This window comes from Squalius cephalus, assembly GCF_949319135.1.
Source record: "Squalius cephalus genome assembly, chromosome: 13".
In the NCBI taxonomy this organism is placed as follows: domain Eukaryota; kingdom Metazoa; phylum Chordata; class Actinopteri; order Cypriniformes; family Leuciscidae; genus Squalius; species Squalius cephalus.
The window spans coordinates 22676558-22701956 of record NC_137134.1 but is presented as its reverse complement, the minus strand read 5'-3'; the positions used below and the strand labels follow the sequence as shown (position 1 = coordinate 22701956).

Below are 25399 nucleotides of genomic sequence, written 5' to 3'. Positions count from 1 at the left end.
TAGCTTAACCTTTGCCACTGTCCCTCAAAATTCACCTGCTGAAGTCAATGCCTTAATACAGAACTACTCATTAACCGATTTGGACTGATACAACACAAACGACACACTCACTCATTCTTTCCAATGTGTAAAATATCTCTTAAAGTGAAAGTTCACCCAAAAATCAAGCGTAGCATCAGTTCTGGCAGGTCACGCTAGTCAAGCTCGCATCCACTATCTCTCAGCTGATCCACGTCTACCTATAGGAATACGACGCCTATCACTGTATCCATATATAAGCTCCTTCAGTATTATCAGCAGCTATCGTGTTTCTCAGGAGCTATTACCCTCCTCCATCCCCAGCTCCTCTCGTCAGTCAGGATTTGGCATTCTGATTCCCCTTGAATCAGAATACATTCTTGAATTATGTTGTACTTTAAAATCTTGAATTAATGATATCTGCAATACATTCATGTTGGTTCTGTTCTGTTTACCCTAAGGGGGGTTATCGCTGCTCAGGGAGTTCTTGCCCAGAACGGAACCATACCGCCAATCCAAACTGCATGCTAATTGTCAATCGTATTTGACGATAGTGGTCCTGACAGAAATAAAAATTCTGTCATCATTTATTCACACTCAAGTTGTTGCAAACCTGTATGAATTTCTTTCTTCTGCTGAACACAAAAGAAGATATTTTTGAAGAAGAATGTTGGTAACCAAACAGTTATGGGGCACTATGGAAGTCAATGGGATCCATCTGTTTGGTTACTCATATTCTTCAAAACATCCTTCTTTAACTTCAACTGAAGAAAGAAATTCACACAGGTTTGGAACAATTTGAGGATGAGTATATCTTCCCATTCATATTTACTTCTTTTTTTTTTTTTTTGTACACCAGGGTGACCAGGAACATGAAATTGTCCAGCCATGACTTCTTGTTTCACAAGAGTATAAATATGAGGTAACACAAAGGCCAAATAGAACAGCTGTTTTTTGTGAGATTTATGGACAGTTGGCGATATGGGTGTGGACCTTTTTTACAGTCTATATGTGTGGATCTTCACTTTCTTTAGAGACATTAACATGAGCGTCCTCTAGTGTTTAAACTGCAAACTGCATGTGTCTGACTACTACAATTTTACATTCAACACCTTTGTGTGTGTTAAGTGGTTAAGTTTATTGATGTTTTTCTCAGTGTGGTCTCTTGCTTGTAAGTGCATATGTGCATGTTTTGTATGTGCGTTAGAGTGTTAGCTAATCCTAAAACGCCTGTGGGGAGAGATTTCTGACTGTGTTGGGTTTTAACTTGCTATAATCTCTGTAGGGGTTCCCTGATCACTCTTCACAGGGGGTCGCAGCAGGGTTTCTCTGTGTTTTTTTTTCTTTCTTTTCTATTTCAGCAGCACCAGAAGACGCAGATGGTGGGCACACACAATTTATTGACATGATTTTCAGCTCTAAGAGACTTATTAGCAGTGAAAATACATTTCTGTCTATAGTCCTGAGGGGAAACTGCTGTGAATAGGCTATGTGTTACTGTTTTTGCGCAGTTTGAAACAGGAACATTTCTGATGAACTAAAAATGTGGAGCCTACTTGTGGAAAAATCCACAGTGAAAACATTGTATCAGACTATTTTGTTTAATGTATGGATGATTCTGGAGGTGATACATTTTTTCTTGCTTTTTATTTTTTGTTTCTATCGACACCTTGTGGTCAGATATGTTAATTACGCCTTGGCGTCTGGCGCTATCTCGTGTTCAGATGAAATAGTTACATTTATGCCTCTGGCGCCATCTGGTGGTAAATATACACAAATAAAATTCAAAAACGGCCAACTACAGCAATTTGTCTTTCGTACACTTTTAAAACCAGGTCACATAAGGCAAAACCAAACTAAAACAGAAATTCAGGGACCGAGAAATATGTAAAAACTATGTAAAAAAGTGCGTATAACGAAGCGTTTTGAGTTCGTTGGCTCAAACGGGTTTTTTCTTATTAGATGTATTTTTGTACTAAAATGTAATCGTTTTAATCCAATAATTTTACGAATTGTTACCTGATATGTAAACAAAACCAGTAATGTAAGCAGAGCTATAAAATGATTTTGAAAACACGTGTTCCGTAATCACAAACTGCGGTTATTGGTTCAAACAGTCAGCGCTGAGAAAAGTAACAGTAGCGTTATAAGTATAGCTGGGACACCTTAATAGCACTGAATTACAAAAATACACAAAGAAGAGTTTAAACATGAGAATTATTATTTACACTCATTGTATTTATTAACATAAAAGATAATAACTTTCATAAGCTCCGCCTTTGCTAACCTTTCTACTACTTTTCTGTTTACACTTGGCAGTTTGCAGAAAACTCGAGCGATTACTCTTGCATTCAGCCTGTTGGAGATACAGTCCGCAGATCTGCTACAGTTTGTTTGATTTGTGCATGATCTTTGAGGAAATGGCTGAACAAAGGAACGATGGCTTGATTTTCTATGTCAACGGGAAAAAGGTGCTTATTGCTTATGCATAATATATAATCAACGTCATTTTTGTTTACCCAGAAATTCTGGTCATGTGTTTATTGTAAAGGCTGTTGTTAAGACTTGTTTGGTTGTGAACCTGTTGTCAAGTTCAATCCTTATTAATACTTGGCTCATATAAAGGCATTGAATCTAATTTGAACAGAGACTGTGATTATCTGTTTAAAGATATTTAAAATAATAATAATCTGCATGCATTGAATGTAATCTGCATATGTTTATGCTTCTTGTTGACAGATAATGGAGAAGAACCCAGACCCTGAGACTATGTTGCTGTCTTATCTGAGGCAGAAATGTATGTTTACACGTTTTAACAAATGTGCATATTATTAATGTTATTATTATAAATGGTTATTCATATTTTGTATTGTGCGTATTATTAATAATTTAGACTTTCCTGGCATTTCTAACTAATAAAAAAAGTTTGGGTATGATTGTGTGAATGTATAATACTAATATCAATAACCTATACTTTCCTGACATTGCTAACTATTTGATATATGTTTGTATAATATATTATAAAATTATATGGTATATTATACTATGTATATGTATTATAATTTAATGATTCTATATTTTTTAATAAGATATGTTAATGTTATTAGTATTATAATTTATAATGTTAATATTATTTATTATAACAAACTTTCCTTATCTATCTATCTATCTATCTATCTATCTATCTATCTATCTATCTATCTATCTATCTATCATTTATAAGTCATATTTATGTAACATAATACGGTTTGTTGATGTTAATTTTGAAGTGATACCGTGGATATTTTTTAGAGGAGATTAATCTGCAATTCTGAATATTATTGGTTTATTTGAACTGTTTAGTTTTGCACTGTGTGTGTGTGTGTTTAGTGCGGTTAACAGGCAGTAAGTACGGCTGTGGTGGAGGAGGATGTGGAGCCTGTACCGTCATGGTGTCCAGATACGACCCTCAGACCAAGAGCATCAAGTATTTCAGTCACTCTCTCTCTACTTTTTTTCTTTTCATCACACTGTTTTATCAATGGGTCTGACCCATGATAGTACTCCTCTTTTTCTCCCACTTTTCACACTTGAAAATCAAGATTCAAACTCAAATTCTAGGCTGTGTTTTTAGTCAGATTTCTCAAGGAAGATAGCCCTTTATATGCTTTGTAAGATAGTATTTATATGCTTTTCGATATATATTAGTTTTTGTTACTCAAATATCATAATAAATCACTCCCGAATGCATGTAAGAAGTTATATTTCTTCTTCACTGGCCAGTCATTCGTCAGTCAATGCTTGCCTGCTTCCTGTGTGCCAACTTCATGGAGCGGCAGTGACGACCGTTGAAGGCATCGGAAGCACCAAAACCAAACTACACCCGGTCCAGGTATCGGATTCACATTATAATCTATACTTGCCCAATCCAGATTATGAGATCCAGATCAGGAAATTAGTATGCAGACAGATTATAATCCATGTTAATATTTTAGATTACTGCCAGTTCAAATATAATTTTTGAATATAGATTACACTAAATCCTGATTATGAGATTAAATCACAGACAGTTGAGATATCATCTGATCATAACTTGATTTTCATCCTAGTTTGCATTTAGGTCAGTGGCATGATGCCTATTTTTTTCTTACCTATTAATAAAAAAAAAAAAACAATATTAAAATGCAATTTATATTGCATTTAATGATAAAAAAAAATATATATTTTGTTATATATTTAAAATAGTATAATAAAGAGTAATAACATTTTAAATTAAGTAAATAAACAAATATATATATATATATATATGTATTCATAATTTAATTTTGTAATATAAATATAACATATATTTATCTAAACAAAAATATATCTAACATAAGTTTTTGTTTACATAATATATGTATTACTTCAATTAATACAAATTAATGTAATATATATATATATATATATTTAAATACAGGGTATATAGTCAACATGGACACTTAAACACATCATTGACAGTATATGTGTGTTCTGTTCATCAGGAGCGTATAGCAAAGGCTCATGGGTCTCAGTGTGGGTTCTGTACTCCTGGGATGGTGATGTCCATGTATGCGTTACTGAGAAACAACCCACAGCCAACTTTGGAAGATGTAACGGAGGGTCTCGCTGGTACAGTGACACAAACACGATTTTAAATCTACTAAAACCTTAAGAACCTTTTGACCAATCACGAATGTTCCTATTGCAGGTAATTTATGCAGGTGCACAGGGTACCGCCCAATCGTTGATGGCTACAGAACCTTCTGTGAGGTGAACAGCTCCGGCGTCCAGATTCATCCTTTATTTGATTCGTTTCAGTTGCTGAATCATGTGGCACTCATGTTACTTGACATTCCAGACCCTTTATGGATTTGTAGCCTCACATCCGTGTCTGATATTCTTGATTCATCTCAAAGCGACCCATTATGACTCCACATATTTTGATGCCATTTTTTTTTTATTTTTGTTTCTTTTTTTAAACATCTTGGTCTGCGGTTGACAATGTGATACACAATCTGGTAACTGCATGTTACAATGTGACAGTCATTTCTGTTTTTTGTTGTTGTTTTTTTTTCCACTTGAGGTTTAACTGACATTTGTGTGTTGCATTACATACATGTGCATTTACGAACATGAAACTTTTTCTGTAATTTTTGTAGAGTGAAAACTGTTGTCAGTTGAATGGCACCGCATGCAGTTTGGCCAATGGAAATGGATCTGTGGAGCCCATAGAGAATGTGAGTATCTTCCTCTTGACCAGGGTTAATTTAGTAAACTTATTGCACTCACTTTTGTCCTATTTTATTGTGCTGCTGGACTTTGACTTTTTAGTTGCAGTAAAACACACACACACACGCACATATAAACATGTGTTTTAAGAATCAAAGTGCAGATAAATGGAGTTAATGTCTCACAAAAGCCGATTCTCAACTGCCGAAACAAGTCGTCAGTAATTCTAGTATTAAATCTTGTAACATACCTACGTAACAATGTAACAAATATGCATAATGCCAGCTTATGGTCTTCATTGGCTGCCCGCGAGCAACATCTGCTTTGCTCCACGCTCAAACACTGTAGCCGAGGCCTTGAAGAGTTTGGTTGCTCTGTAGCTGAAATTCAGATATAGTAATTTGCGTTTAGTTTACGACACCATAACCGGTAGACCAATTACAACAAATTGAGCCATCTGGCCAATCAGAACAGAGTATGCTCCCGGAAAGGAGGGGTAAAGAGAGACCAAATCCTTTATCAATCCATTTCAGACACGCTGAGAAAAGAAGTGAGAAAATTAAAGTGTTTTTTGACCTTAAACCTAATTAAAAATCACTTGCGCATAGTGGATTGAATGATGTAATAGTTATTTTTGTGTTTAATAGGGTCATCCAGAACTGTTTCATAAAGAGGACGTGCTCCCCTTCGACCCCACCCAGGATCTGATCTTTCCCCCTGAACTCATGGTTTGTTCAAAACTTCATTCGTCTTCACTAGATTAGGTTATGTAACTATGACTAAGCTGTAACAAGGTCGCCAGTCAGCTCTAATTTATTATTCACTTGATTTTAGGCTTCGTCTGTCAGAAGTTAAAATGCTATTATCAACTAAACAACACATTCTAAAAATATATGCCATAAATTCACAGTCTATTTTTGTGTTTAGAGAATGGCAGAGATTAAGGACCAAACCATTCAGAAGTTTTGTGGGGAAAAAATGACCTGGATCAGCCCTGGATCTCTAGATGAGCTGCTTCAGCTGAAGGCTGATTACCCACAAGCCCCTCTTGTCATGGGCAACACCAACATAGGTTTCATATGGGCAAATCGTGGCCAAACCTAAAAAACTCTTAATATATTTTTGTGTGCTATTTCAGCATTATCAGGTCACTATGACATTTCCCCTATTCTATTCTATTCTATTCTATTCTATTCTATTCTATTCTATTCTATTCTATTCTATTCTATTCTATTCAGGTCTGGACATGAAGTTCAAGGGTATCTTCCATCCTGTAATAATATCACCTACACGAGTGCCAGAACTATTCAAAGTTACCCAGAGATCAGAGGGTATGTGTGATTTAGTACTTCAACTTAACCTTATTCCAGTTAGTTTTATTGGTAACACTTTACATTAAGGTTTCATTTATTAACATTAGTTAACTATGTAATTTAACATGACCTAACAATGAAAAACACATTTATTAATCTTAGTTAAAGGGTTAGTTCACCCAAAAATGAAAATTCTGTCAGTAATTACTCACCCTCATGTTGTTCCAACCGCGTAAGACCTTCGTTCATCTCCGGAACACAAATTAAGATATTTTTGATGAAATCAGAGCTATGTCTCACTCCTCCATAGGCTGCTATGTGACCGAAACTTGCTGGCCCAGAAAAGTCATTAAAGAGATCGTTAATATAGTCCAAGTGACTCCAGTGGCTCAATCTTAAGTATATCAAGCGACGAGAATACTTTTTGTGCGCAAAAACAAACAAAAATAACGACTTTATTCCACTTTTCATTTCCTTCTCTCTGGGCCTCTAGTTGGTTCGCGTAGTCTTTTTGCGCAGCGCGTCTGTGTACACGTCACCACGTAGGCTCACTATTGGCCGACGCCGGTCATGTGTGTGATGCGTGGTGACGTGCAACACAGACGCGCAGCGCAAAAACACTACGAGGCCCAGAGAGAAGGAAATGAAAAGTGGAATAAAGTCGTTATTTTTGTTTGTTTTTGCGCACAAAAAGTATTCTCGTCGCTTGATATACTTAAGATTGAGCCACTGGAGTCACTTGGACTATATTAACGATCTCTTTAATAACTTTTCTGGGCCAGCAAGTTTCGGTCACATAGCAGCCTATGGAGGAGTGAGACATAGCTCTGATTTCATCAAAAATATCTTAATTTGTGTTCCGAAGATGAACGAAGGTCTTACGCGGTTGGAACAACATGAGGGTGAGTAATTACTGACAGAATTTTCATTTTTGGGTGAACTAACCCTTTAATTTTCTGTTAATATTGTTTAATTAAGCTGAGCTAACATGAACTAACCATGAACAGTTAACTAACGTTAACAAAGATTAATTCAAAAAAATGTAACAAATGTATAGCTCATTTTTAGTTAATGTTAATTAATGCATTGACTAATGATAACTAATGGGACCTTGTTGTGAAGTATAACTGTTTTACATACATTTTTGTTTTTTTATATTATATATGTATTATTTTCATTTAAGTTTTGTAAGTTTAAGTTTTTCATTTAATGTATTTTATTTTATAAGTATTTGTAATAGTTTTAGTGGTCACTTTATATTAGGTGTCCTTATTGTGTTCATATTGTATTGCAAAACACCTTTGCTGCTATTGAGGTGGGATACGGGTAAGGTAACATTTTAAGCCAGGTGATGCAGTTACACATTACATGTACTTACTATAGTAATAACAGTAAATTATGCTTAATTACAAGAGATTAACCTAAACCAAACCATAATCCCAATCGTAACTTTATAGTAAGTACTTATTTGAGTAAGTACAATGTAACTACGTCACCTTAAAATAAAGTGTAACCACGAGATGGGTTTGGTGGTATGGATAGGTTTAAGGGTTGGGTTAAGGTGTGAAGGAAAGGTCAACAACAGTGTAATTATAGATGTACAGTAATTACATAACAGCTGTAATTACATGCAGTTATTTTTAAATAAAAATACAATGTCAAAACATCTACGTAGACAATAAGTGCATTGTATCAAATAATGTATTTAAATGTTAGTACTTAGTTGTTAAAGACACTTAAATATATAAAGTGGGACTGTTTTAGTTAACAAGAACAGCACTCCACAAGGGTACAAAATATATAAAAAAATATTTTGCCACAAGAATAGCGCAACCCGATAAAACCATCTTGGGGATATGTCGCTACAATGAGTAAATATTACGAAAATTATTTATAATGAAACAATGGCAAAAGTCAAATTTCTATATTCTGCATGAAGTATGTAGTTTCTGCGACACTAGTGGGACCTTGCGAACTTAAAAACAAACAAAAAAGCATATTATTTAGAAAACGCCCCTTTTGCACGTCACGCCTCCCCCAACTTGAAACTTCACAAATACAGGTGCTTGTGAAGGCATGTTTCAACAGGTAAAAGTAGCTACTTTGAATAAAAGGTCCAACATATTAGGAATACTTTTAGCTGTTTTGCTATGTGTCATGATGAGTAAGCAATTGAGTAGACGGAAGCTGCGTCCAAAATCAAATACTTCCTTGTTATATAGTATGCGAAAAACAGTACACCAAAAGAATAGTATGTCTGAATACATAGTATTCAAAAAACAGTAGGCGAAAAGTCCCCGTATGACCTACTTCTTCTGCCGAGATTCTGAAGTGTAAATTCGATGGACTCTTTACTATGCCGTGAGGCCACGGGAGAGAATTTATGAATGAAAGTGAAGCGATGCAACTGTAGGTCATGTAACGGTAACAACGTGGCCTGGCGAATGTAATATGCCAAATTTAATTTATACTACTGTATATATAGAGTGTACTTTTTTAACATTCGTGAAGTAAATTCAAATGTAGTACCTACTCAGACAGTAGGCCTACGCGATTTCGGACACTGCGTGACATTCTATCTAGAGCAAACGCGAATGTCTCGCTTATCCACCTTTTTCCTAACCAGCTGTGTTTTAGATTAGGTTAAGGTGGAAAGAGATTAACAGATCTGAGCAGAGCGCTCTCAATGTTTCTATGATGCCTGGGAGGCTCAGTGTTTACACTTTTGGGGGAGATAAACCCATGAATGGCATACTAATGGTAGTCAATGAGCAATAAACCGGCTTAAGAATATATTTTAACAACGACAACAACAAAACTTCACCTTTAGGAAGCATTAATGAATGCTTTGTATTTGTAGGTGTGTGTGTTGGAGCAGGGTGCAGTATGTCTGTTTTGAAGAGTGTGTTGGAGAGAAGTATAAATGGTTTCCCGCCGGAGAACACACACTTGTTTCGGGCTCTTCTGCTGCAGATAAACCTTGTGGGCGGACAGCAGATACGAAACGTGGCTGTAAGTGTAAACAGACCCTGAATGCACAACGTCACTCTTGCTACACTCACAAATATTTCTCAGACTCTTATGCTCTGTTCCAAAACCTCATTCTGGCCTCATTTAAACTACTAAACTAATAAAAAAAGGTATCATAAAGATATTTAAGGTAAAAACAATAATAAATAAAGCATAATACTTTATTATTTTTAATATTTGAGCACTGAATCGCCAAATTAAGGTAGAATCAACAAGTTATTTTAGTATTAATGATATACTATTAAAGTATTTATTACTGTTTTGAAATGGCTTTTTTATATTTTCAGTTTTTATTTTAGTTTAAGTTTTATTAATTTTGTCATGTTTTTGTCTTTTTTGTCATTTCTAGTTTTAATCATTTTAGTTCTTCAACTTGTTTGAATGTTGAAGTAAGCCATCAAAATGGAGCTATTTTAAATATTTTTCTTTGTGTGTGTTTATATTATTTATTATTTTGTTTGTTGAAATATGTAGACACTGGGCGGCAATATTGCAAGCGCATATCCAAACTCTGACCTGACCCCCGTCTTAGCTGCTGGGAGATGCACTTTAGTGGCACTTTCTAAAGGTGGGCCAACTTTAATAATTTAAAAAGTTGTAAAGTGTAAGGTAACACTTTATTTCAATAGTCCACTTTAGACATTCTTCTTACTATAAGTAACTTTGCAACTACATGTCAACTACCAATCATTAGAGTCTTAGTAGACTGTCTGCCTAATATCTGCTAACACTTTATTCTGATGGTCCGCTGTAACGAAGTTAAAGGCTCAGGGAAGGAGGAGGTGCGGACCAGTGAACGTTTAACATAACTTTTATAATAAAATAAACAAAAACAACACAACGAAAGGAAAATGGCAGCTCTTCACGGATGACTGCCGCATAAACTGAAACAAAACACCAATGTAAAGTCCAGTCCTGGTTCTTTTGTCCTACCGGAGCTCCTCCATGGATAGATACTGCGATCTTTAGCGTAGTTGTTAGAACGCCCGTCTCCCATGCCGGAGACACCGGTTCGAATCCTGCTCAGAGCGGGTTGAGTAAAACTGGTTACATTTGGTGCCGTGACCCGGATGGGAGTGAGGTTTAGGGGGTGAGTGTAGCGGAGGTCAGCTAGTAAGAGCTTTGCAAGTAAACCTCACTCCCTTGGCCTCAAGATTGGCACTAGTGAGTATCCCTAGATACTGCGATCTTTAGCGTAGTTGTTAGAACACCCGTCTCCAATGCTGGAGACACCGGTTCGAATTCCGCTCAGAGCGGGTTGAGTAAGACTGGTTACATTTGGTGTCGTTACCTGAATGGGAGTGAGGTTTAGGGGGGTGAGTGTAGCGGAGGCCAGCTAGTAAGAGCTTTATGAGTAAACCTCACTCCCTTGGCCTCAAGAGGGGCACTAGCTACTAGCTAGAGACTGTGATCTTTAGCGTACTTGTTAGTACGCCCGCCTCCCATGCCAAAGATACCGTTTTGAATCCCACTCGGAGTGGGTAGAGGAGGACTGGCCCTGCCCTGCTTGCCGCCAACAGACATTCTACTGACTATAAGTAACTTATAGTTACTCAAAATAATGAGTTAGTTGACATGTAGTTGCAAAGTTATAGTTAGTAGAATGTCTAATGTGGACTAAAGTGAAATAAAGTCTAAACGTGTTATTTTGTTTAAACCAGTTCTAGATGAGATTGATGAGATTCACAGAAATGTCACATTTTGCATTAATTCTGAAAGTAGTAATGTTCCTCAAGGAGGATATTTTGACACGCGTCTCAATTTCTACTAGATGGACGAAGGAGGGTGCCTATCGATAAAGATTTTTTCCTTGGATTTGCCAAGACGGCTCTGAAGCCAGATGAGATACTGTTGTCTGTTTTCATTCCAGCTACAAGACAGGTAAGAAATGAACCATCGACTAGCTTTTTGCGCATTGTTTGCTAAAGGATCATGTTTTTTTTGGCAGAATGAGATCATCCATGCCTTCCGACACGCCCCGCGTAAGGAGAACGCGCTAGCTACGGTGAACGCTGGGATGCGCGTTTGGTTCAACGAGAACTCAAATGTAGTGAAGGAGATCAGTATTTATTACGGTGGTGTGGGAGCCACCATCCTCAGCGCTGACCACGTGTGCAAACAGATTCTAGGAAGGTAGGACACAAATGTACATCTTTTTGAGCTGCATTTCCTCTTGGATGGGACGATGGCTACGTTCACATTGTCAGTCCAAATCTGATTATTTGTGTATCCGATTGGAATCCGATCTAAAATTATTGACTGTTCACATTGTGAATCGCAACTGTTGAGATCCGATTTGTGTGTCCCTTTGCCACTCTTTCGTTTCGACAATCGAGGCGTTTAAGGGAGTTCAGAAACGGTGCGCACTGATATAGAGAATAACTCTGTTTGGAGTGAATTAAATTTGCAGACATTTTTCATGCTCAAACAGCAACATTACAAACTAAAGAAGACTGAAAATGTAAAAAAGCATAAAAGGACTTTGCACTGTTTTTTTTGCAAGGCCTTGGGAGGAGGCAACGTTAAGTGATGCGTACAGCGCGCTGGTTGATGAGATCAAACTTGGGCCGTCGGCTCCAGGCGGGAAGGTGGATTTCCGCAGATCCCTGACCTTGAGTTTGCTTTTTAAATTCCACCTGCTCGTCCTCCGTTACCTGAAGGAAAAGGTATGAACGACTTTTGGAGATGGTTATCAAATGGACATAGTTTATTACACCTTTTGTTTTTTTACAGGATGTGACTCAGATGGAAATACCTCAAGAGATGCAAAGTGCACTTCAGCCTCTTCCTAAACACATTCAGCCTGGCTACCAAGAGTTTCAGGTGACACTATACAATCCTCCAATTTGTGTCTTTTTATGGTAATGAATATTTATTTAATTGTTTATTGTCATAAATATCGTTACGAAACACTATACAATCCTTTGGTGCGTGTTTGTTTTCATCGTAGCTGTCCATAAAAGCAATGTAAATGGCAAAATCATGGTCTCGTGGTTCTCATATGGGAAATTTGTGTTCGAATCCAGTTGCAACTTTCCTGTTTCTGCTTCATTTCTCTCTACACACCTTTTATTGTCTTGTCTGCTAACGTTTTTTCTATTAAAAGTCCACAAAAAGCAACACAAAAGTGTGTTTTATGTGTACAGAATGTCTTGGAGGGTCAGCCAGCTCAAGATCCTGTGGGCCGACCCAAGATGCACCGGTCCGCGCTGAGTCAGGCTACTGGAGAGGCCGTGTACTGTGATGACCTACCACACACCGATGGTGAACTTTTCCTCACAATCGTGACAAGCTCCAGACCACATGCCAAAATCACGTAAGATAAATGCAGACAGTTTGACAGTTTTAACTTTAAAAACTGTTAGACATCTATGTGTACAATCATTTGAATGAATGAATGAATATTCATTTACATATCAGCAAATGAATTTACTGTCTTAAATATATCCTTTGAAGCTGAAATGACAATGAATGTTTATTAATTTATTTATATATTGTCATAAATATAGCCTTTTATTCTAATATGGCAATGAATATTTAATTATTTATTGACATAAATATAGCCTTTGAAGCTGATATGCAATTAATATTTATTTATTTTATTTATTGTCATAAATATAGCCTTTGAAGCTGATATTTCAATTAGTATGCATGTATGTATTTATTTATTGCCATAAATATAGCCTTTTATGATAACATTTATTTTTTTTATTGTGAATGAATTTGAATCAGTTTCATTTGCTGATATGGAAATGTACATTCATTTATCCATCATGGCGACTTCAGCATCAGCTATCTACTAATGATATAATCTCATGCTAACTGTAATAAGTTATAGTAAAAAAATTGCCTTTGATACTGAGATGACAATGGATTTTTGAGTAAAAATGAGTACCTTCACATCTAAATGATTGTATTGTCTTACCGTCACAGTCATATTGACTTTAGTGAAGCTCTAAAGCTTCCCGGTGTGGTGGATGTGATCACAGCCAAAGACATACCAGGGAAAAAGTTCAGAACCTTCACAGGCATTGATGAAGAACTGCTGGCTGAAGATGAGGTCTGTGTATTATGATTTTTTTATGTAAGGCATTTCTTTGAAGTATGAATTTTAATTGCATACAAAATTTGCAATCGTATTCTCCTTTGTGTCCTCAGGTGACCTGTGTGGGTCAGATGGTTTGTGCTGTGGTCGCAGATTCCAAAGCTCACGCTAAACGTGGGGCGGCAGCGGTGAAGATCGGCTATGAAGATCTGCAGGATCGCATCTTCACAGTGGAGGTGAGAAGAAATAATCTGAAATGATCTGCTCATTTTTATTCCCGTCTAACAAGATCCATTCTTAAAGAGCTGTTCTTGGATCTTCTTGTTTTCAGGAGGCCATCGAGAAAGAGTCTTTCTTTCTACCTAAAAGACAGATTGAGCGAGGAGATGTGGAAAAGGCTTTGAGAGAGGCTGAAAATGTGTTTGAAGGTTAGATTGTGCTGCCATATCCATGATCAAGCACACTTTCCTCTCTGATCACCTGATTCATACATGCGGCTTCGTGTTTCATAGGAGAGATTCGGATCGGAGGACAGGAGCATTTCTACATGGAAACACAGAGTTTTCTGGTCATTCCAGTTGGGGAAGAGAAGGAGATGAAAGTTTATTTGTCCACTCAGCATCCTACATTTACGCAAGTATGTTATTATGATCAGTTACATATAGAAATGATTATGTCATTATGTTATGATTAAGTCAGTAGCTGAGACTTTTTGTTTATATTTTGTTTTGTTATTTTGATTTATTATATTATATTTAAGGGTGCTCCGATTGATCGGGCGCTGATCGTTATCGGCCAATAATGAGGACAATTGAGGGACTCAAACACAACTAATAAAAAAAGGTTCAAACATTCACTGATACTCCAGAAGGAAACACGGCGCTTAAAACTTTTGAACAGGTTGAAGATGTCCACATTTTTTTTTTTTTTTTTTTTTATATTAATTTTTTTTCATTTAGTACTGTCCTTCAGAAGCAATAGAAGATACTTACGTGTTTCCCACGTATTAAGTACAATTTACCTTCATCTTCAAATTCCAAAAGTTTTCACCCCCCGGCTCTTAATGCGTCGTGTTCAGATGAGACAAAACTCGTGTGACAAATTTTCTACGCGTTGAGACATTATATTATATTATACATTTAACAGTTTATATTATATTACATTTTTATTTTATTTTCGCAGATCATGGAGATAAACATGCACAAGAAAGTATAATACAGTAGTGGAGACTTTTTTTATTTTGTCTTATATTTTATTTTATTTTATTTGATATTATATTATATTACTTATACTTTATAAATTAGATTTTATTTTACTTTATTTTTGCAAATCAGGGAGATTAGCATGCAGAATTATTTTTTTCTCCCTTTTCTTTGTAGGAGTCAGTAGCTGAGACTTTATTTTATTTTTTTGTTTTGTTTTCATTTATTTCCTTATATTATATCTTTTTAAAAATATTTTATTACATTTTTTTTTTTTTTTTTTTTTTTTTTTTACTTTTTTTTTGCAAACCAGGGAGATAAACATGTACAAGAAAGTATGTTTGTTCCAATTTGTTTTAGGAGTCCGTAGCTGAGACGTTGGGAATCCCATCCAATCGCATTTCTTGTCACGTTAAACGAGTGGGCGGAGCTTTCGGAGGCAAAGTCACCAAAACTGCCATTTTGGCCTCAATCACTGCTGTTGCTGCTTGGAAGTGAGTCGAAATAAGTCGGACCCGATCAGAATGACAGATTCACAATAATTTATTTAAATTAGATATTAAATATTAAATCTCTCTCTCCAGGACTGGACGGCCAGTACGATGTGTTTTAGAGAGAGGAGAGGACATGCTGATAACCGGAGGGCGTCACCCAGTGTGGGGAAAATATAAGGCTAGTGGTTTTCCTAACACTAATTAAAAAAAAAAATTACTGTGAATGTTTATTAGCTGTTATTAGTATATTTATTAGCTACTCTTTATTTATGTAATTTACTTAAATGTTGGCATGTTTCTGACTTTGACTCCAACAGGTGGGATTCATGAATAACGGGAGGATAACAGCAGCCGATTTCCAGTACTACGCCAACTCCGGAAACACAGCAGATGAGTCTGTACTGGTGAGATCACTTCCTGCTTTAATAGTGGAAGCTACATGTTCAGGGTCACTGCAGACACCTTTGTAAAAAACATTGGAGAACGTATATATTACAGAATTTGTACAGTATCATTATTCTTATATTTCACTCTGCCAGGTCGCCGAGAAGATCCTCCTACATCTCGATAACGCCTATAATATTCTAAACTTGCGTGGGCGATCGGCGGCCTGCAAGACCAACCTGCCCTCCAATACTGCATTCCGAGGGTTCGGTGTGCCCCAGTGCATGCTGGTCATTGAGAGTATGATCGATGATGTTGCTCTTAAACTCGGCCGTCTACCTGAAGAGGTCGGGTGTCATGCAGTCACAAAATGATGTTTTGCTTTTGGCTTGTTTACATCATTATACTTCACACATATTACTATTGATCGAGCTAATGAACTGTTGGTGTTAATATATACAGTATATACTGTATATTTAGCATTTTTTCAAATATTTATATGTATATTTCCTTTCATCATTTATTTACGGGCATAAAAATATCCTTTAATTTTGATACCATCTGATATTTATTGTTGCGTGGATGTATGGATGTATGGTCATAAATATAGCCTTTGATGCTGATATGGTAATGAATATGTATTTATTTGTTTACTGGTATGAAAATAGCCTTTTATGTTGATATGGCAATGCATTTTTATCCATTTATTTATTTATTGTTATGAATATAGCCTTTGCTGATGTGGCATTTATTTATTTATATTTATTTATTTATATTATATTTATTTATTTATTTGTTTTTTATTTATTTATGCTGATACAACTATTTATTTAATTTAAAATTGTATCGATATAGTCCTTACTGATATGGAAATTAATTTATATTTATTTATTTATTGTCATGAACATATTATTTGCTGATATGGAAATTAATATTTATTTTCATGAATATAGCCTTTGTTGATCTGGAAATTAATTATTATTTATTCATTGATTGTCATGAATATAGTCTTTGCTGTTATGGAAATGAATATGATGATATAGTAATAATTATGTATGTATTCATTTATTTATTGATTGTCACGAATATAGCCTTTGCTGATATGGAAACTAATATGTATCTATTAATTTTTTTATTTTTAATCTTTCATTATTTCAGATCAGGGAGATAAACATGTACAAGGAAGCTTCCCTCACTCACTACAAGATGGAGTTTGACCCAAAGAATCTCGTCCTCTGCTGGAACGAGTGTATGGAAAAAGCTGCCTTCAGTCAGAGACGGCAGGCCATCGATCTCTTTAACCAGCAGAACCAGTACAAAAAGAGAGGAATTGCCATAATACCCATTAAATATGGCATTGGTTTTTCAGAGGGCTTCCTCAACCAGGTTACTGTAACCTAAAACATGCTGCTAAGACTTTTAAGTTATTTTAAATTATTTTAAACTCCAAATGATCTTTTGGTGTGTGTGTGTTTATAACAAAGGCGGCAGCTCTCGTGCATATTTATAAGGATGGATCTGTGCTAGTGAGCCACGGTGGGGTGGAATTGGGTCAAGGCATACACACTAAAGTTCAACAGGTACCACTTCCAGCTTTCTGCACAGATCTGGGACCATTTCAGAGTTTTTGGGCTGATCTCATGTTTTTTCACAGGTAGCGAGTCGAGAGCTGAATATTCCTGCTTCTTTGATCCACATCTCTGAAACCAGCACACAGTGTGTCCCGAATACCTGCCCGTCTGCTGCGTCCTTTGGTACCGACGCCAACGGAATGGCTGTGCAGGTACATCGTATACCAGATTTTTGATGCACAAGATCAGATTGGACAACATAATTTGTTGATCTTGGAAGATTTATGTCTTCTGTCTATAGGTTTTGAAGAAATCATTAAATGTATGCATTTAGATTGTTTGGCCTTTTTATGCTTTTAATGTCTGCTTTAGGATTGTTAAAATAATTTTTTTGCAGGATGCCTGCCAAATACTGTACAAAAGACTAGAGCCAATCAGAAAGAAGGACCCTGAGGGAACATGGCAGAACTGGGTAAAGTTGACAAACTATTCAAATTTCTCGTTTTTGATGCAAAATAAAAATGATGGATACAGTAATTAATTCTACAATATCCTGTATGGATAGTTCGGACTTTAAAACCAGATTGAATCAGCCACGTTCATTTTTTATTGCTTTATTATTATTTTATGGCCATCACTCTTTTTTTTATATTTTATGTATTTTTATTTTTTTATTAATTTGCTTTAAATTATGTCTTTCAAGATAATGACAGCATTTTTGGAGAAGATCAGTCTGTCAGCCACAGGATTCTACAGGTAAATCATCCAAATGTCCTTTAAAAGGAGTGTTTTTGTTTTCTAAATGTACTTTGAGACATAAAAGTGCTAGCTGAGAGTGTTTTTCAACAGCGTGATCTTCAGTGCATCATCAAAGACGAGAACGAAGGCTTAAAACTAGACAAAACATGGAGGTTTTGTTTGATGCATTAGTGTTTTGTCTGTTTTCAGAGGTCATGATCTAGACATGGACTGGGAGAAGCAGGAAGGCAAGCCGTACGCTTACTTCACGTATGCCGTGTGCTGCAGTGAGGTTGAGCTGGACTGTTTGACCGGAGAGTACAGGGTAAATGCAGATATGATGAAGAAGATTTAGGGCATATACATTTTCTGCTATTTGTTTAATCAGTGTAAAATGAATATGACATACTGCATCTTTTCCTCATAGACCTTGAGGACGGATATTGTTGTTGATATTGGCAGAAGTATAAATCCGTCCATTGACATTGGTCAGGTAAGATGTTCTCTATGATGTTCCCTCGCTTTGTAGAAATTAACCTTTTTAAATACCAAAATATATCATTTAAAAATTAGTGGTTAATAGATATATCTGATTAATTAGGAATATTGGTAATTTTTTAGATTAACCACTATTGTCCAGTAACTGTACCAGAATAAAAGAAGTGTTAGCTCCCCCTTGTGTCAGGTCCAAGAGCACATTTTGAGAAAAATAATTATTTTTTAATAATTGTAGTAGTTAAGTTCATAATTATCATCGTTTTTTTCAAATTTAAACATTTTAATAATTTTGTTTGCCTCATTTATATATTATATTATATTATATTATATTATACTCTATATATAGGCAAATGACCCATATACACTACTGTTCAAAGTTATTTTTTTTTTGTTTTTAAATCAAAGTTTCCACAAAAATAAGCTGTTTTAAACATTGATAATAAGAAGAAATGTTTGTTGAGCATCAAATCAGCATATAGGAATGATTTCTGAAGGATCATGTGACACTGAAGACTGGAGTGATGATGCATAAAAAAAATTCAGCTTTGCCATTGCAGGAATGAATTACATTTTAAAATATATTCAAATAGAAAACGGCCATTTTAAATTGCAATATTTCACAATATTACTGTTTTTACTGTATTCTTGATCAAATAAATGCAGCCTTGGTGAGCAGAAAAGACTATCTTACAATATACGTATATATGTATTTATTCATATAATACGTATGTGTGTTAGATTGAGGGAGCATTCATGCAGGGTCTGGGTCTCTACACCATGGAGGAGCTCAAGTTTTCTCCATCTGGTGTTCTGTACACACGTGGACCAGGCCAGTACAAGATCCCGGCCTTTTGTGACATCCCTCTGAAGTTCAATGTCTACCTTTTAGCCGACTCAACCAACCCTCATGCCATCTATTCATCAAAGGTGATTCACTCTCACTCATCTGCTCCTTATTACGGATGTATGCACTTCCCAGGTTCACAAAGTCAATTTATTTTGATTTTGTGGAACCATTGTGGTTCACTTACAAGTGCATTCAAACCTGATACAGAACCCTATTTTAGATTTTTGTGTGACTTTGTATAGATTTTTTGTGTTTTCTTTTTTGCTTTTCTAGATCTGATCTAGATGTGACATAATTGCAAACTAAAGCTTTCTGACTGTGGTGCACTTGTTTTAGGGGATCGGAGAACCGACATTGTTCCTGGGCAGTTCTGTATTCTTTGCTATTAAAGACGCTGTGACTGCAGCCCGAAATGATGCAGGTTTAACTGGCCCCTTCCAGCTAAACAGCCCTGCCACCCCAGAGCGGGCATGTCTGGCCTGTGCCACACACTTCACAAAGATGGTATGAGAATTACAGTAACCCATTCGTGCTCAAGTGTCTAAATCTAGATTAAACAGATCCTTAAAGATAAAGTTTTAAACCTGAATAAAATTAATATAATTTTGTTTTTTGTAGGTTGCACAAAGTGAACCTGGATCAACTTCTGGACCAGCTCAGCCATGGGCTCTGGACATATGAAAACAACATCATCCTATTATTATATTTTTATCTCACTCAAAGCTGTTGTGTTGCTCTTATCAAATCACATGACATTTATGATTTCACAGTCGCCTGATTTAACATCCAACTATTATCAGCTGCTTGCCGAAACTAATCAACTAAAGCAAAAATCAGACAAAAGATGCTCTGCATGCAATCACTTCTCAAGACCAATTTATAGTTATGTTTATTATTAACACACTTAACATTTATGATTTCACAGTCGCCTGATTTAACATCCAACTGTTATCAGCTGCTTGCCGAAACTAAAAACAGACAAAAGATGCTCTGCATGCAATCACGTCTCAAGATCAATTTATAGTTATGTTTATTATTAACACACTTAACATTTATGATTTCTTTGACAGCTTGACAAGTTTAATAAATGTGAATTACATTATTCCTCATCCTACTATTGGTTATTTAAGCAAGTTACTTATAGCTTTTATAAAACATTAACTGCACAATTAAAATATCAAGGACGCTAGAAGATATAGTCCTGGACATGTCATCTAAGGTTAATAGTTTGAATTGATAACCAATTTATGAGCTCAAAGTCTCCAACAATGAAAAGGAAGTTACATCTTGTTTAGGTGAGGCATTAAAAAGTTTGAATTTGGATATGTTTTTCTTCACACATTAATAGACCAGGGTTTGATTTTTACTTTCTTGTCCAGTGGATTCTGTAAAAAAAAAAAAAAAAAAAAAAAAAAAAGGGTGATATTTAAGATTATTATCAAGAGCAAAACCATACACCTGTAATAATATATATAAATATACAGTATATTAAATGTATTAGATAATAAAAAATATTATAGAAAGTATAAAGTAAATTATATATTATACTAAATTATATAATTTTAACATTATATATAGGTAGGTTATATATTTATATATAAATTTATATTATATATATATTATATATTATATTTATATATATTTATAAATTATATATTATAGGTTATATACCCACCATCCTGGTAAAGCAGTCTTCACAGGCCATGCGTATTTTTTCCGCAGTAGCAGGAGAAGAGAAAGGAAAACTGTCACTCAGGCCTCTCTCCCTCCGTGCAGCCGCAATCGCTTCTTTAATGGCGAAGAACAAAGTGCAGCCGAAAAACACAGGAGGCTCCCCGATCCCCTAAAAATTTAAACAACCTTTTCAAACAATATTTCAACATTAATTCAAATTTCCACTGTGCATAAATATCCTGTTTTGCTCGGAAGTATGTCAGACTACGGAAGTAAAGTAGGTTGCAAACGTTGTTTTATCTGCTTAAATGATTGAAATCTGCTGTGAACCAGCCTGACCTGAAGAGTTTTGCCATCACAGAAGCCTAGACACAACTTTTGGTGTTTGTTTTGTCTGCAATTATCACTGAGAGGTAAATATTACTAATTATTTGCCAGTTTACTTAAACAGCTTTCTTATTTTGTCTCAACAACATATTGTATTGACATTCAGGGAGGTTTTGTCTTACCTTTGAAGAGTATATGGCGTGAGGATTTTCTGCGTTGCTCAGCAGATGCACGTTTAGTTGAGGAGGGATGTCACACAGAGCTGGGATTTTATACTGAGAGGGACCCCTGGTCAACAACACGCCCTCGGGGGAAAAATTTAGCTCTTCTATAGTGTAGAGCCCAATTCCCTGGACGAAACCACCCTCGACCTGTAAACACACACAGATTTACTAACTGTATGGTGACTAATTTGCCAAATAATACAACCAATATATTATTTTTTATTTTTTTAGAAGAAATTTAGAAATATTATTCACACACATGTGTGTGTGTGTATATAGATAGAAAGATATATATATAATATATATATAGACACACACACACACATTTAAAATGCAGTAACATATCTTTCGTACCTGTCCAACATCCAGAGCAGGGTTTATGCTCCGACCAACATCCATCACAATATCAGTCCTAATGTTCTGTAAAATATCATTTCACAGCCCACAAAATTTTTATATTCAAATTGTGAATGTACGCACACATAACCTAATAAATTGCAGCATTAGAATCTAGACCAATGACATATAAATAACTGCTTATAAATCTTTAATAAAACATGTATCACAATGCATTCTATAGCCAAATTATATTAGTTTTTTAATGAATTATTTGATTTTATAAATATAGATGAATAAAAAAGACAAGCACCTTGTGATCTCCTGTCAAGCAGTCAATTTCCACTTCTGAGCAACAGGCACCGAAAGTAAAGTAATAGTATGCGCTGCCCTTACTCTTCTCCCAGTCAACACTGGTGTGTGGGCCCCTGTTATAAGTATATAATTTATTTTATATTTATACATTTAATCAACTATCAAAATATCACAAACAAATATTTTGTTGGATGCTCAAACATTTTACCATGCGGCTACATTATGCTACATCACGGTACATAATGCTACATCATCGAACACTTACATGAAGAAACCTGTTGCTGACAAACTGATCTTCTGGCAATATGCTTCCACCACCTGGAAACATAGTAGGTAAGTGATTCTCCTTTGGCGCTCACTGTAACATCTTTAATTCACTTTGTATTATATGATTGAGTATTTGGATATCACTCTTACTAACCAGTTGGTGCCAGGTGTATTGGGTATGTTTCTTAATGAGTGGCTCCAGACGTCTCATTAGTTTCTCACAACCATTCTACATGCAAAATATTACAATTTCAGTTGTGAAAAAAAAGTAATGTAAATACTTGTAAATGGATGACTGTCACTATACCTTGACCGCCATCCCGACAGCATCCGTGCCAAAGGATGCAGCGGATGGTGCAGCATTGGGCACGTTTCCTGTGCAGGTCTCCTTGATGTGGATCGAAGACATTGGAACCTTCAAAATGCGACTGGCAATCTGCAATTTGTCGAAGATTGACATTATGTTGCAACTGGCATATTTCATGTGATGTATGTATTTGGATCCATCGTTTAACACTGAGACTCATCGTACCTGTATGGCTTTGGTGTTGATACCTTGACCCATCTCGGTTCCCCCATGAGAAATGAGAACCGATCCATCTTTGTAGATGTTCACCAATGCTGCTCCCTGAAGAGAATAACAAGAACATTTTCCAAGATTTGAAATTCTTCATAGTAGTCTTGACTAATACCAAAGTAAAACCTTTAAAGTGGTCGTGTGAAGCTTCAAACCAAAATGCACCATTTTATGTGCAATCTCACAAGTTTTCACCCACCTGGTTATAGAAGCCCTTGGAGAATCCGATTCCAAACTTCAGTGGGACAATGGAGATCCCTCGCTTCTTCCAGTGGTTGTGGGCGTTAAACTGCTCAATGGACAGGCATCGATGGGTATAGTCGGATTTTTCTAGACACTCGTTCCAGCACCGCACCATGTCATGGGGGGAAAAGAGCTGCTTGTGGTGGGTGTAGCATTTCTCATCCTTGTACAAGTTGATGTCTCTCACCTGTAAATTATGATTTTTTTTTTTTTCAGAGAGTTGAGCAGAAGGCCCATCAAGTTTTTAACACACCAAAATAATCTCACTTCAGCAAATTCATGACACTTCTCAACAACTCAGCAACCTCAATAACATACTGAATCAACACTTGAACATACAATCTTTTGGTTATCAGCTCAAATTTCAAACCATTAAAACACTGGTTGACGTTTGTTCAGCCAACTTGTTCTGCTTTCATAAAGGTCCCACCTGATGTGTTGGCAAGCCACACTTGACAGCCACCTCGTGTAACACGCTTTCGATGATGGTCAAACCCTGAGGTCCACCAAAGCCACGGAATGCTGTATATGAGGGTAAGTAGGTCTTGCACACCAGTCCACGTCCACGTAGATGAGGGATCTTGTAACCATTATCCATGTGAAGGAGCGCTTTCTCCATGATCTGGTCGAAATTAGAAAAAGTAAACCGTATGTGACTTGGAGACTGACCTACATAAGAATTCAAGATCCATGATAGTGTCTCTCTTTGCAAGCCTTGCTCACAGTTTTCAGTATTTACTTATTTGAATTTCAATATTTCATCAGATTGCCTATTTATAAAAACCAACATACAAAAGAGGATTCATCCAGAGTGCATCCTCCATTACTGTAGTATGTGATATCAGCAGCCAGGATTGTTCCATCATTCATGTATCCAACCTGTAGGAAAAAGATGGGACTTAAGCTGTTGTGATGCACAGTTGTCCAGTGATTTCAAAAGTAATTGCCCATAATTCCAAATTACCTTGTACTTCCCCAAGAAAGGGGACCTGCCACTGGTGATGAGCATGTCATCTCCACGTTCTAGAACACATCGCACAGCACGGCCAGTCCTGTGGATCGATTTTGAGTGTAGTCAATACTTAGCATCAGCATTGTTCAGATACATATTTTCTTTAAATTTCACAAAAATAAGTAAACAATATACTTAAATATAAGCAATAAAAGCAAATACATATGCAAATGAAAAGAAAGAAAGAATTTCATTTTGCCATACTTGTAAGCAGCCGTAGCAGCGATGGCAGATAATGATGCAATCTTCATGACTTTACCACCAAATCCACCTCCCAGCCTTTTCACATGACATGTGATCTTATTGGAGTCAATTCCAAGAGTGATACCCACCACTTCCTGTTGTTTAAAAAAGGAAATTATGCCAATACTGGAGTAAGATTATGTAAATATATCATTGTTATTTCATATTCACTATCTCCTATTTTTAAGTTCATTTGGTTTATTTAAGCAGATTTACATCAAAATATGAATATATTTATACTGAATCATATTCATCAAAGTACGTCATTGGGGTAAAATATGAATATCTTTATATTGATTCATATTCATCAATGCATGTCATTGGGGTAATACAAACCTGAGTATAAGCTGCATGCTGACTGGCAACAAAGAGCTCCATTTCACTTGCTTCTCCCTTAGGAATCGCAATCAATCCCTGAGTCTCCATGTAGAAATGTTCCTGGCCACCCATATACAGCTCACCTGTGAGATATAAAAGAATGATTATTCACATTGACTCAAGAAAAAGCCCAACTAACGGTTCAAAAAAGATTTCTATATAAAGAGATTCAGAGTTGAATCTGATTCAAATTAAGGATTCGTATTTAATTGTACAAACCCTCCAGTATGTGGTCAACTTTCTCAAATGCTTCTTCGACATTTCCTCTTTCCAGTTTTCTCTTGGGGTCAAAGAAGGACTGGTGTTCTATGGCCTCCTTAATAAAAACAAAGATGTTGTGGTGTTGTGATTAGCAGGATAAAATATAAGTGCTGCTCCCAAACTTTCATGCAGCACTCCATTAAGTGTTTTATTAATGTAAATTATTAATGTTT

General features: G+C 36.0%; 2 protein-coding genes across 2 annotated transcripts in view; one reads left to right on the top strand and one right to left on the bottom strand.

Annotated features, from left to right (window-relative positions):
- Nucleotides 1–20758, top strand: part of aox6 (aldehyde oxidase 6) — a 64522-nt gene extending 43764 nt beyond the window's left edge. The window contains exons 2-36 of the mRNA XM_079891282.1: nucleotides 2338–2489; nucleotides 2758–2815; nucleotides 3388–3484; nucleotides 3781–3889; nucleotides 4521–4647; nucleotides 4727–4788; nucleotides 5178–5255; nucleotides 5895–5975; nucleotides 6175–6319; nucleotides 6486–6578; nucleotides 9421–9572; nucleotides 10065–10158; nucleotides 11362–11471; nucleotides 11539–11723; nucleotides 12094–12256; nucleotides 12324–12413; nucleotides 12737–12906; nucleotides 13524–13650; nucleotides 13749–13871; nucleotides 13967–14063; nucleotides 14148–14272; nucleotides 15198–15331; nucleotides 15422–15509; nucleotides 15649–15735; nucleotides 15871–16062; nucleotides 16874–17101; nucleotides 17200–17295; nucleotides 17370–17498; nucleotides 17684–17758; nucleotides 17990–18042; nucleotides 18235–18349; nucleotides 18452–18517; nucleotides 19261–19449; nucleotides 19706–19873; nucleotides 19988–20758. Of these exons, the coding sequence (XP_079747408.1) occupies nucleotides 2338–2489; nucleotides 2758–2815; nucleotides 3388–3484; nucleotides 3781–3889; nucleotides 4521–4647; nucleotides 4727–4788; nucleotides 5178–5255; nucleotides 5895–5975; nucleotides 6175–6319; nucleotides 6486–6578; nucleotides 9421–9572; nucleotides 10065–10158; nucleotides 11362–11471; nucleotides 11539–11723; nucleotides 12094–12256; nucleotides 12324–12413; nucleotides 12737–12906; nucleotides 13524–13650; nucleotides 13749–13871; nucleotides 13967–14063; nucleotides 14148–14272; nucleotides 15198–15331; nucleotides 15422–15509; nucleotides 15649–15735; nucleotides 15871–16062; nucleotides 16874–17101; nucleotides 17200–17295; nucleotides 17370–17498; nucleotides 17684–17758; nucleotides 17990–18042; nucleotides 18235–18349; nucleotides 18452–18517; nucleotides 19261–19449; nucleotides 19706–19873; nucleotides 19988–20050 (4121 nt within the window). The 3' untranslated portion in view covers nucleotides 20051–20758. The remainder of the gene's footprint in view (nucleotides 1–2337; nucleotides 2490–2757; nucleotides 2816–3387; nucleotides 3485–3780; nucleotides 3890–4520; nucleotides 4648–4726; nucleotides 4789–5177; nucleotides 5256–5894; nucleotides 5976–6174; nucleotides 6320–6485; nucleotides 6579–9420; nucleotides 9573–10064; nucleotides 10159–11361; nucleotides 11472–11538; nucleotides 11724–12093; nucleotides 12257–12323; nucleotides 12414–12736; nucleotides 12907–13523; nucleotides 13651–13748; nucleotides 13872–13966; nucleotides 14064–14147; nucleotides 14273–15197; nucleotides 15332–15421; nucleotides 15510–15648; nucleotides 15736–15870; nucleotides 16063–16873; nucleotides 17102–17199; nucleotides 17296–17369; nucleotides 17499–17683; nucleotides 17759–17989; nucleotides 18043–18234; nucleotides 18350–18451; nucleotides 18518–19260; nucleotides 19450–19705; nucleotides 19874–19987) is intronic.
- aox5 (aldehyde oxidase 5) overlaps nucleotides 20675–25399 on the bottom strand; it is a 60813-nt gene continuing 56088 nt past the window's right edge. The window contains exons 20-35 of the mRNA XM_079891283.1: nucleotides 25185–25281; nucleotides 24924–25048; nucleotides 24549–24682; nucleotides 24297–24384; nucleotides 24125–24211; nucleotides 23763–23954; nucleotides 23289–23519; nucleotides 23045–23140; nucleotides 22820–22948; nucleotides 22667–22741; nucleotides 22511–22563; nucleotides 22244–22358; nucleotides 21949–22014; nucleotides 21553–21741; nucleotides 21045–21212; nucleotides 20675–20754 (exon numbers count right to left, since the gene is read on the bottom strand). Coding sequence (XP_079747409.1) covers nucleotides 20704–20754; nucleotides 21045–21212; nucleotides 21553–21741; nucleotides 21949–22014; nucleotides 22244–22358; nucleotides 22511–22563; nucleotides 22667–22741; nucleotides 22820–22948; nucleotides 23045–23140; nucleotides 23289–23519; nucleotides 23763–23954; nucleotides 24125–24211; nucleotides 24297–24384; nucleotides 24549–24682; nucleotides 24924–25048; nucleotides 25185–25281 — 1896 coding nt within the window. The 3' untranslated portion in view covers nucleotides 20675–20703. The remainder of the gene's footprint in view (nucleotides 20755–21044; nucleotides 21213–21552; nucleotides 21742–21948; nucleotides 22015–22243; nucleotides 22359–22510; nucleotides 22564–22666; nucleotides 22742–22819; nucleotides 22949–23044; nucleotides 23141–23288; nucleotides 23520–23762; nucleotides 23955–24124; nucleotides 24212–24296; nucleotides 24385–24548; nucleotides 24683–24923; nucleotides 25049–25184; nucleotides 25282–25399) is intronic.